Source organism: Balaenoptera acutorostrata, chromosome X (assembly GCF_949987535.1).
Source record: "Balaenoptera acutorostrata chromosome X, mBalAcu1.1, whole genome shotgun sequence".
Classification (NCBI taxonomy): domain Eukaryota; kingdom Metazoa; phylum Chordata; class Mammalia; order Artiodactyla; family Balaenopteridae; genus Balaenoptera; species Balaenoptera acutorostrata.
Genome location: NC_080085.1, coordinates 16,391,575 through 16,404,223, shown reverse-complemented (window position 1 = coordinate 16,404,223; position 12,649 = coordinate 16,391,575). Strand labels below are relative to the sequence as shown.

At 40.7% G+C, this 12,649-nt stretch overlaps 1 protein-coding gene across 1 annotated transcript in view; it reads left to right on the top strand.

Moving 5' to 3' along the window:
- Nucleotides 1-12,649, top strand: part of MAP3K15 (mitogen-activated protein kinase kinase kinase 15) — a 117,097-nt gene that overhangs the window by 80,507 nt on the left and 23,941 nt on the right. The window contains exons 13-17 of the mRNA XM_057538248.1: nucleotides 5,229-5,316; nucleotides 6,890-7,023; nucleotides 9,254-9,381; nucleotides 11,958-12,088; nucleotides 12,305-12,410. Of these exons, the coding sequence (XP_057394231.1) occupies nucleotides 5,229-5,316; nucleotides 6,890-7,023; nucleotides 9,254-9,381; nucleotides 11,958-12,088; nucleotides 12,305-12,410 (587 nt within the window). The remainder of the gene's footprint in view (nucleotides 1-5,228; nucleotides 5,317-6,889; nucleotides 7,024-9,253; nucleotides 9,382-11,957; nucleotides 12,089-12,304; nucleotides 12,411-12,649) is intronic.

Sequence of the window (12,649 nt, the reverse complement as noted above, 5' to 3'; positions counted from 1 at the left end):
TTTTAGTTTTTCAAGGAACCTCCATACTGTTCTCCATAGTGGCTGTATCAATTTACATTCCCACCAACAGTGCAAGAGGGTTCCCTTTTCTCCACACCCTCTCCAGCATTTATTGTTTCTAGATTTTTTGATGATGGCCATTCTGACTGGTGTGAGATATCTCATTGTAGTTTTGATTTGCATTTCTCTAATGATTAATGATGTTGAGCATTCTTTCATGTGTCTGTTGGCAATCTGTGTATCTTCTTTGGAGAATGTCTATTTAGGTCTTCTGCCCATTTTTGGATTGGGTTGTTTGTTTTTTTGTTATTGAGCTGCATGAGCTGCTTGTTAATCTTGGAGATTAATCCTTTGTCAGTTGCTTCATTTGCAAATATTTTCTCCCATTCTGAGGGTTGTCTTTTGGTCTTGTTTATGGTTTCCTTTGCTGTGCAAAAGCTTTTAGTTTCATTAAGTCCCATTTGTTTATTCGTGTTTTTATTTCCATTTCTCTAGGAGTTGGGTCAAAAAGGATCTTGCTGTGATTTATGTCATAGAGTGTTCTGCCTATGTTTTCCTCTAAGAGTTTGATAGTGTCTGGCCTTACATTTAGGTCTTTTTTTTTTTTTTAGTATATTCACAGTTTTGCAGCCATCACCACAATGTAATTTTAGATTATTTTCATCACTCCCAAAAGAAACACAGTATCCATTAACAGTCACTCCCCATTTTCTCTCAACCTAACCCCACCCCCCCAATCCCAATCCTATGCAACCACTGAATCTACTTTCCGTCTTTATGAATTTGCCTATTCTTGACATTTCATATATATAGAATCATACAATATATGGTCTTTTGTGACTCACTTCCTCCATTTATCATAATGTTTTCAAGTGTCATCCATGTTGTAACATGTATCAGAATTTCATTCCTTTTTGTGGCTGAATAATATTCCATTGTATGGATATATTTGATTTGTCTGTTCATGATTTGAAAGACACTTGGTTTGTTTTCACTTTCTGGCTATTGTGAATAATGCTGCCATAAACATTCACATGCAAGTTTTTGTGTCAACTTATGTTTTAATTTCTCTTGGAGCCAAATTACTGGGTCTTATGATAATTCTTTATTTAACTTTGAGGAACGGCCAGACTGTTTTCCCAGTTTACATTCCCATCAGCAATGTATGAAGGTTCCAGTTTCTCCACGTCCTCACAATACTTGTTACTGTCTGTCCTTTTGATTGTAGCCATCCTAGTGGGTGTTAGGTGGAATCTCATTGTGGTTGTGTTTTGCATTTCCCTAATGACTAAAGATACCTAGGATCTTTTCATGACCTTATTGGCCATTTATATATCTTCTTCGGAGAACTATCTACTCAAATCCTTTGCCCAATTAAAACATTTTTTTAACTTTTTATTTTGGAAAATATTCAGACCTACAAGAAAGTTCACCCAGAACTCCCCGCTGTTAACCATTTACCACATTTGTTTTACATTCTCTCTATATGCAGGTGACTATTTTGTTCTGAACTGTTGAAGAGTAAGTTGTAGACATAATGCTCCATTACCTCTCAGTACTTCAGTACGTGTTTCCCTAAATACAAGAACATTCACTTATGTAATCACAGTACAGTTATCTAATCAGGAAACTAAGATTGATATGGTTCTATAATTTATAAACCTTAGCCAAATTTTACTTATTGTCCCACTAATGTCCTTTACAGTGAAACGAAAGATATTTTTTTCTCTGGTTCATGATCTAAACCAGGATTACATATTAACATTTAGCTGTCACGTCTGTATAGCCCCGCCTTTTATCTGGAACATTTCTTCATCAGTCTTTGTCTTTCTTGACTTAATGCTTTCAAAGAGTACAGGCAGTTTATCTTGTATAATCCTTCAATTTGGGTCGGTTTGCTGTTCCCTCATGATTATATTAGTGTTATGCATTTGGGGTAGGAATACCACAGAAGTGATGCCCTGTCCTCAGTACATCACATTGGGAGACATAAAATATCTTTGTCTCATTACTGGTGATATTAACTTGGCTCACCTGGCGAAAGTGATGTTTGCCAAGTTTCTCCGAACTTTGCCCATTTTTAATTGGGTTATTGGTATTTTTGTTAATAAGTTTTAAGAGTTTTTTATATATTCTGGATACAAGGCCCTTGTCAGATGTGTGATTTGCAAGTGCTTCCTCCCATTCTGTGGGTTATCTTTTTACTCTGTTGATGGTATCATTTACAGCACAAAAGTTTTAAATTTTGTGGCAGTCCAGTTTATCTATTTTTCCTTTTGTCACTTGTGCTTTTGATGTCATATCTAAGAAGGCTTTGCCTAACCCAAGGTTTTCTCTGGTGTTTATTTTCTTCAAAGAGTTTTATAGTTTTAGCTCTTATATTTAGGTCTCTGATCCATTTTGAGTTTTGTTTTGTTTTTTTTTAAATAGTCTGAGGTAGGGGGGTCCAACTTCATTCTTCTGCATGTGGATATGTGGTTGTCTCAGCACCATTTGTTGAAAAGACTATTTCTTCTCCCATTGAATGGTCTTGGCACTTTTTTAGAAAATCAGTTGACCATAAATGTAAGCATTTATTTCTGGACTTTCACTTCTATTCCATTGATCTATATGTCTATCCTTTATGCTATTACCACATTTTCTTGATAACTGTAGTATTGTACTAAGCTGTAAAATCAGGAAATGTGAGTCTTCCAACTTGGTTCTTGTTTTTCATAATTGTTTTGACTATTGCAGGTGCTTCCATATCCATGTGAATCTTAGGATCAGCTAGTCAATTTCTTCAAAAAAGGCCACTAGGGTTTTGGCAGGGATTGCTTCGTATATGCAGATCAATTTGAGAGGCTTTGCCATCCTAACCATATTAAGTCTTCCATCCCATGAACATAGCATATCTTTCTATTTGTTTAGGTCTTCTTTAATGTCTTTCAACAATTTTTGGAGTTTCAATGTACAAGTCTTATACTTTTTTGTTAAATATATATGTATTTTATTCTTTTTGGTGCTATTCTAAGTGGAGTTGTTAATTTCATTTTCAGATTGTTCATTGCTGGTGTATGGAAATACACTTGATTTTTGTATATTGATCCTGCAAACTGGCACTCATTTTTTAGTTCTAATAGTTTTTTATTGATGTTCTGTATACAAGATCATGTCATCTGCAGATAGAGATAGTTATAGTTCTTCCTTTCCAAACTGGATGTCTTTCTTTCTTTTTCTTGCCTAATTGTCCTGACTAGACTGCAGTATAATGTTGAGTAGAAGTGGCGAGAGTAGACATCCTTGTCTTGTTCCTGATCTTAGGAGGAAAGCGTCTAGTCTTACACCATTAAGCATGATGTTACTGGTAGGTTTTTCATAGATAACCTTTATCAGGTTGAGGAAGATTCCTTTATTTGTAATTTGTTGAGAGAGTTTGCATCATGTAATTTGAGAACATTTTAATTCAGTGTGTCTCAGACAATCATTATAACAACGTATTTAGAAATCAGACTAAATATCAGACCAGGGCATCCTTGGGTCACAATCTTCAATTTTAGAGTTGGAAAATGCTGCCAAATATCAAGCAGAACATCCCTTTACTACAAAATTTACCTTCTGTCTCTCATTCTGTCCTCAGTGCCTTTTCTTGCCATACATTTAAATAATTTTTTAATTGAGGTGTAATATACAGACGAGTGTGTTAAGTATATCAGCACCCCAGAAGGTGCCTTGTGCCCCTTCCCAGTCATTAAACCCGCTCCTAATGTAACTATTTTGATTTCTATCACCAGTGGTTAGTTTTGCCTGTTGTTAAACTTCAAATAAATATACTCATAAAGTATGTACTCTTTTATTTCTCACTTGTATCTCTTAAAATAATATCTATGAGATTCAGCTATGTTGTATTAGTTCATTCTTTTCTTTGCTGTGTAGTGTTCCATTGTGTGAATATATATGACAATTTATCTGTTTTATCAAACATTTGGATTGTTTCCAGTTTGGGGCCATTATGAATAAAACTGCTATGAACACTCTTGTGCATGCCTTTTGGTAAACATATTCATTGATTTCTGCACTGTATGTGCCTAGGAATGGAGTTACTGGGTTATGGGATAGGTTTATATTCAGCTTTGGTTGATAGCAAAGTAGTTTTATCAATTTACACTTACACCAGCAACATATGAGAGTTCCAGTTGCTCCACATTCTGAACAACAATTGATACTGTCTTTTAAATTTTAGTTATTCTGTTGCATGCATACCATATGTCTCCTAAGAAGCCTGACTGTTGCGTGTCCCAGCTTTCAAAAATTAGAAGAAGCAGAGGTGGGATGGGTTAGAGAAAAGAACATTCTAGTGTTTTTTGGAAATTATCTTAAAGTATGCAATATTCTTCCCTGCCACCTTAAGAGAGAATACTGAGTACAAATCTTCTGAGTCAAGTCATTTGTATGTGAATAAACAGCTACACAAGTCTAGGGAGTGGCTGATGTGGCCCAGCAGCGTTTGTGAGAAAGATTTATGGGTTATAGTTGATATTAAGCTTAGTCTATGTCAACAGAACGATGAGGCCGTCTCACACATTTCCTTCTCACCTCTCCCCTTATACAAGACCTTATTTCTCACTAAGAGCTAGAGTGCTGGCAACTTGGGAGGTGACGGTCCCACTATCCTTAGCACTAATTAAATCACCCCTGGAACACTGGTCCCGGGACCAGACTTGAAGAATAATACAGGGACACCTTTGAAGAATTACAAGTTAGTGAAGTGACTCATAAACAAGTCCTGGGGGAAACGCTGAGGGAACAAGAAGGAAAGACTTATAGGGATATAATAAAATTATGTACATTTCTAATGGGCAGTTATGTAGAAAGGGACTAATTCTAAGCAGTCTATGGATGAGACCCACATCAAAGAAGTCTTAGTTCAATATAAGTGAAGCATTTCTCACCAAAGAATGAGCTGCCTTGTGAGGTAATGAGTTCTCTGTCACTGGGGGTGTTCACGCATCAATTAGCCAGCCAGTTGGTGGCGATATTGTATAGAGGGCATTCAAGTATCATATAGGTATTTGAACTAGATTAATAACCAGTACACTACCATGTCAAATCAAGGAGTGGAGTGATTGTTCCGTAACTTGTAAAAGCTTGCTTTATTTAATCACAGTTTAATGTAGTAAGGCCAAGTTAGAGGAAAGGAATAGGAGTGATCATAATTAGCGGCATCTTTGTGACATTTGGTGTTCTAGGTTTTGCTCTTTGGTCAAAGAGATGATAGCCAACGGAGTGGGCAGTACAGTGGAGCTGGAGGGAGAGACCGACGGGGATACCTTAGAGGTGAGTCACAGAAGACCTAGGACATGGAAAAAGTTATTTACTGTGTCTTTGATGCTTAAAGAAAATGTCCCATTTTTTGTGTGAAAGTTCTTTATGCGTATATTTTAAAATACTCATTAATGAACGAGCTAGCCATCACTATTTATGACTGTCAGAGATTAAATTTAATGCATCTCTATAGAAACACCTCATTACTTTGGGATCCTATCAAGCAGAATGTGTAAGAAAAATCTGACGTGGACTAGACTAAAATTCCCTTTGTGTACAACCGATGGAAAAGGCTTTTCTATGCTAATGAATAATGTTTGTGAAACTACAAGAGAAATAGTTGGGCAAATAGAAGCAGACTTTTTCATTTATGCCTAAAATGACTTTAGTTATATCTACTTGCATATAATATATTAAATATGGTAATATTAAGAAATTAATATTCTTAATATTCAGAAAGGGTCATCATAAGCTCTTTTGGACAGTACAGTGGTAGTCCACAGATACTGCACCACTACGCATGTGTTTAAACCTTGCACAATTATTATGACTTGCCACTAACTCAGGTCCCTGTAATTTAGTGAGATTTTACTATACTTTCAAGTGGGCTGAAATTAGTTCTTTGAGATTTCTTTCAGAAAATATCAAAGGGATTCATTTTAATAATTGAGTCAGGTACTCGAATTCTTAGCTTAGAATCAAAGTTTGTTGTAGAAACGAACTGAGTGATGCACTTTGAAGGTAACAGAGAAAGGTGGGAGATAAAAGCCTGTTATGAAGCAGGCGGATGTCTGGTTAAATCAGACAGTGATGAGACCCACTAGTAACCTTAATTGTCGTGAGCATCCCTAGAAGTGGATGGGAAGGGACACGTCCACATGCACTTCTGTAAGCAGGTATAGGGGGCATAGAAAATAACAGAAAGAATCCCTTGCTGCCTCTGCTTTAAATAAATATTGCTCAGTCTAGAGTTACATTTGTTTTAATCATTGAGAAGAACCAAGTGGAATGCAGCTGTACAATTTTTGATAAGATTGGGGGAATAAAAGAGCAATACTAATTACAGGTGGAATTTTGCAGTATGTGTTTAATGCTAGATCTGTACCTCTAAAAGCAGGAGTGGGGCAGCATGTGTACTTTCTATTAAGACAATTTTAGTTTTATTTACCTTCAGTTCTTTTCTGGGCTATGGAAAGTGGTTGCTTTCCTGGCAAGTTGATAAGGGATCATGTAAGAAGGCACCTATTTGGGGTACTTGACATGCTTAGAAGCAGTTTTAAATTGCAGCATCAAAGTGAGGGGAGTTCTCCAAAAGGTGAGCCCACTAAGTTACATATGAGCCGTATTTTTAAATTTCTTGCATTCTATTTCATAAAATCATGTTATGAATATATGAGTAACTGAGAACTCTACCCCTTAAAAGCAATTATTTAATGAAAAGTACATAACCCAAGAAATGTGACCTGCCTGGTACTCAAATAATGTTATTTATAAATTTTTTAAAAATTACAGGACAATGTTTGGGCTTTTATGGGGTTTCTCCACCACAAGTTGTGTGCTTTTTTATCTTGGTGCTTTTCCTTAGTATGAGTATGACCACGATGCGAATGGTGAGAGAGTGGTGCTGGGGAAGGGCACATATGGGATCGTGTATGCCGGCAGAGATCTGAGCAATCAAGTGCGAATAGCCATCAAAGAAATTCCAGAGAGAGACAGCAGGCAAGTCAGGGCGGGCCTTCCGCCTTCTGCAGTTGCCACCTCCATACCCCAATTCCCGTGCCCACCACTGATGGTGCATAATGAAAGCATTATGTCATCAAAAAAATTTGTAATTCTCTTCTAATAAGGGTGATCTGCTTTTGTGCTCTACATATTATAAATAAATGGAGAAAATGGAACAACTTCACTTAGAGGCATGTGGATTGCAGAGTCACATTTTAAAAGAAGACTGTAGTTTTATTTCCACCCGTCAGGAGGAAATAAAGTTTTACATTTTTACATAGATGTTTGTTTGCAAATATTTTAAAATATGACTCAGTGCTTTAATTCACATTGTAACAATTTGAAATGGCTATTATTTATTCAGATGTATCATTACAGAAAATTAAATGTGGTAAAAAAAAATTTAGTTTTTTGCTATACAGACTATTTTATTAATACCCTACCCTTCAACCTCACCCATAGATTTTGGACTATTGTTTTTTAAACCACAAGTACTACCAGTTTATTTCTCCTACACTTTTTAAGAGTCTAACTAAAGGTTTATTCCTTTTTAAATTCATACCCCTCCTAATTCTAAACAAGAACGTGTTGACTGTCAAGTGTTTTTGTAGAGAAGCTACATATACAGTAATGGCCACAGTATAAGAAATAATAGCTCCATGCTCCACCGGCGTGCTCAGACCACATCTGCAGCGTTGCCTTCAGTGCTGGACACTGATGGCTGTGTGCAAACATCCCTCCATCCAGGTGTCAGTGAATTATTAGGGATGGCTTACAAGTGATTTCTAGCAGCTGTAAGACCCTTTGTCATTCATTCGTTCATTCGTTTGCTTGTTCGTCCATTCATTTTTAATGGGATTGTGTGTTATGATATTTGAATTATAAAGCAGGGTCTGAAATGAACTCATCCAACTTCTTCCAAGGCTAAGAAGGTTAAATGACTTCTCCGAGGACATGAAGAAACAAGACTAGGATCCAGTCTCTTGAGTTCCTCTTCCAGTATTCTGTCTCTTATTCTCATGATGGATAAGGCATTGCAGTTGTTTGTTGGGGGGAAGTTGCTGGCTTGAACCACCTCCTTCAGTTGGTTGTATTAGTCATTTCAGCTCTTCACTGCTGATGGTTGTTCCTGGGATTTTAGAGCTGGAAGGGACCTTAGAGACTGTTTTGTCCCATTCCCTAAATTTACAGGCTGAAGTTAGGATATTGGGCACCTTCTCTGTGCCAGATTCTGGGCTGGCACTGGAGACTGAAAGGGGAGTAGGATACTATCCTAATGTTAGGGTGTGCCCAGTTTGGTAGAGCAAAGTGACAAGTGCCATAATACAGAGGTTCACAGAGTGTTTGTAGAGCATAGGAGTGGAATGAATTGCTCTTCTTGGATGAGTTGTGGCAAGTTTGAGAAAATAAATCATCTTTGAGCCGGCCTTTGAGGGATGAGTAGGAGTTCGTCTGGCAGAAAAGGAGGCCAGAGCATTCTATGCTGAGGGGAAGCAGAGCTGTTAAGCACAGAGTGTACGGAGAGAAGAACAAATTGTCTGTTGTGACTCGACTGTAGGATGTAGGGCAGTGGGGGGGCTCTTGAGATGAGGCAAACATTTTTTAAGATGTAGTCTGACCTGAGTTTGAAGGTCCTTGTGTGCCATGTTAAACAATGTGGTCTTTATGTGGACTTTAGGATGGGAAGTGATGTGATGGGATGTGTGTTCTAGGAAGGGGAAATATGGTGGCCAGGGGAGAATAGACTGAAGAGACCGGAGGCTGAGGCTGGGAGGTCCATTAGGTGGCTGTTGCTGTAGTCTGGAATGAGTCTGCGGAATGAGACTAGAAGGCAGCTGAGGACAGAACCTTCTGGAACAGCTCCCTTCATGGGGGAGCAGAGGAAGAGAGGCTGTTGAGAGAGACAAAGGATGGTTGGAGAGTTCAAGCCCTATCAATAGCCATACTAACAGCAGCAGCCGTTCACTGGGTACTTGCCACACACCAGGCACTCCACTGGGTGCCTGAGAAACTTGACACACTTTGGCCCCCGGCAACCCTGCGTGCTTTGTATTACTATCCCCTGTTCTACAGATGGGAAGCTGAATAGTCTCATGGGAGCCAAGGGAGAGAACATTCCCACAAAGAAGGGATGGCCAGCAGCAGGGCAGGTACTGGTGAGGTGCGATATATGGACTCCAAGCTCCAGGGATTTGGCAGGTGACACTGGCTTTGTTTTTCTTATCAGGTACTCTCAGCCTCTGCATGAGGAGATCGCCCTGCACAAGAACCTCAAGCACCGCAATATTGTTCAGTACCTGGGCTCTGTTTCCGAGGACGGCTACATTAAGATATTTATGGAGCAGGTGCCTGGGGGTGAGTAGTCACTGGTCTTCTGGTCTCATACCCTGAAAATCACTGATGAAAATATAATATGAACATCGTTATTCATCCTGCTGTTAAAAAATGACAGACATTTTAGGTGTGGGAAACCATTTGTTTCCCAGAGGAGTTGGATACAGATTTTCCAGTGTCACATAAACAGTCTATTCCTGGTCTGGTAATTCAATCATCAAGTATTCACTGAGGATCTACTGAGTGCCAGCTGCTGGGCCGAGCACTAGAGACACAGAGATGAATAAAGCATAGTCTCTGGCCTTGAGGCCTTCACAGTCTAGGAGTTGAAATATGCTTTGGAGAAGAGGAAACAGAGGTTTTTTTAAATGACATTGCAAAATAACATGTTGACAGTGAAATCGAACACCAGTGCTTTATCCACAAGATCCCCAAAGGCAGGCAGTGGAGTACGAGGGTAGGAGTTCCTCAGATCTGGAGCCAGCCACCTAGTTTGGTTTTTTGTTTCTTTGTTTGTTTGTTTTTAATATTTATTTATTTATTTGGTTGTGCTGGGTCTAAGTTGCGGCAGGCAGGCTCCTTAGTTGTGGCATGCAAACTCTTAGTTGAGGCATGCATGTGGGATCTAGTTCCGCGACCAGGGATCAAACCCGGGCCCCCTGTGTTGGGAGCGCAGAGTCTTAACCACTGTGCCACCAGGGAAGACCCCAGCCATCTAGTTTGAGTTGGTCCCTCCATCTGCAAGCTGTGTGACCTCAGTTTTCTGACTGAATAAATGAATTTTAAAATTGGATTATTAATAAGTACTATCATAGTTGGAATAGTAATTATTGGAGTCATAATGACACTATCTTAGTGGCTTGTTGGATGGGGTGAGTGAGATAATGTTTGTAAAGCTCTCAAAACGGTGCCAGGCAGAGAGCAAGAAATCAGTAAGTGCTCATTTTAAGAAAATAATGATAAAATTAATAGTAATCTGAATGCGAATATAAAAACTTTAGTTAGAAATCTGTATTCATTCATTCTTTCAACTCATAGTTACTAAGAGCCTGCCATTACATTAAAAACCTAACTATAGGGCTTCCCTGGTGGCGCAGTGGTTGAGAGTCTACCTGCCAATGCAGGGGACACGGGTTTGAGCCCTGGTCTGGGAAGATCACACATGCCGCGGAGCAACTAAGCCCGTGAGCCACAATTACTGAGCCTGCGCGTCTGGAGCCTGTGCTCCGCAACAAGAGAGGCCGCGATAGTGAGAGGCCCGCGCACCGCGATGAAGAGTGGCCCCCACTTGCCACAACTAGAGAAAGCCCTCGCACAGAAACGAAGACCCAAGACAGCCATAAATAAATAAATAAAGTTAAAAAAAAAAAAACCTAACTATATATCTTAAGAGCCAGGCAATGGGCTAGATTTTGAGGGTTACATTTATGATAACGTACAGTTTCTTCTTCCCTCAGATTGCTCATAGTCTAGCAGAAAATACAGATTGGTGTTCCAGCCGTGAGGTCTGAGGATGACCGCAGAGTTGGAGATAGATGTGCACCTCCCCTTTTACAGATGGGGAAACTGAGGCATAGCAAGGTTCCCATAGCACTGTGTAAGGGCGACAGCTGATGCTGAGCGCCTGGACAATAATCTCTGAAACGCATGGTCAGAAGGCAGTGAAGGGAGGTTTTCTTCTGGCCCCAAAGTTCAATGTTTAATAGTATAATTGGGGTCGGGGGGGGTGGGTGTTAAGGCAGTCCTGCCCCTGGGACCTGGCATTGGGAGCTTCTCACAGAGAGGACAGAGAGCCCCAACCTCCTCCGATTCGGGCCCCTGTCTCCCTTAAGGGCCCCTCACTCTGCCCCTGTCCACCTCTGATTTCAGGGTGAGGTATAAAACGTGGCTTTGGGGCTTCCCTGGTGGCGCAGTGGTTGAGAATCCGCCTGCCAGTGCAGGGGACACGGGTTCGAGCCCTGGTCTGGGAAGATCCCACATGCCGCGGAGCAACTAAGCCCGTGAGCCACAACTACTGAGCCTGCGCGTCTGGAGCTTGTGCTCCACAACGGGAGAGGCCACAACAGTGAGAGGCCCGCGCACCGCGATGAAGAGTGGCCCCCGCTCGCCACAACTAGAGAAAGCCCTCGCACAAAAACGAAGACCCAACACAGCCAAAAAAAAAAAAAAAAAACGTGGCTTTGACCCAAGCCCAATGGCTGGACGCTCGTGCAGGATGTGCAGTGTCCGGCCAGCCCTTCAGAGTTCAGAGAGCACTGTTGCGCTCTCTTCCTGATTCTGTGCAGCTGAACAGAGCTAAGCCCGAAGGTGGCCTGGCTGTGTTTCGGGGGTCACAAGGGATTCCTTTCCACCCTGCACCTCTGGTCGGGCTGATATGCTGGTTCACGTCCCGTCCCTTCTCTGGCCGCGCTGCTTGTGCATCTGGGAAACAGGCAACAGAGAGGGAGGAAAGATGTTGCACTTAGCCCAGATACAGTGATGTGGGCGCGAGTGCTTACATTAGGTTAGAAACATCACTTCACTGTGTTTCCCTGAACCCTTATAATTGACTCTTCATCGCCCTGATGAGGTTTTTTTTTTACTGTGTCCGTTTCCAGGAAGCCTTTCGGCTCTTTTGCGATCAAAATGGGGGCCGATGAAGGAGCCCACCATCAAGTTCTACACCAAGCAAATCCTGGAAGGCCTCAAGTATCTCCACGAAAACCAGATTGTGCACAGAGACATAAAGGTACTTGCTTGTCTGAGCCAATCAGATTTCACTTTGCATCTCAGATCACATGAGCTGCTGGAGTGTCTGCAGGTGGACCAGCTCACGGAGGGGAGAGGACTGAGCAGAGTCTAGTCTTCCTAGAGACACATGACCATTTCTTAAGGTCCAAGTCTGTTTTACATTAGTTTGTTTAAATCTGTCTTTTAAGCATTTGATGTTCTTCCTTTTCTGAAGGGTGATAACGTTCTGGTGAATACCTATAGCGGAGTGGTGAAAATCTCCGATTTCGGCACCTCTAAACGTCTTGCAGGAGTGAATCCATGTACAGAGACTTTTGCTGGTAAGCAGAACAGAGCTTGGCGTGGGGTCGCCATCCTGGAGTTAGGCTTGCTGCAACTGCAGTCCTTTGGAAGTTACTCACCAAGCACCTGTATGCACTGTGGACAACTGGTAGTTGAAGTGGACGGTGTATCGTCCCCAACTTCAAAGTGTTTGAACTCTGTCATAATGATGCACTTAGCTATTTGTGGCAACGAGATTGCCTTACTTTCTTCCTTGTCTTCCAAGGTTGAGTAGGTG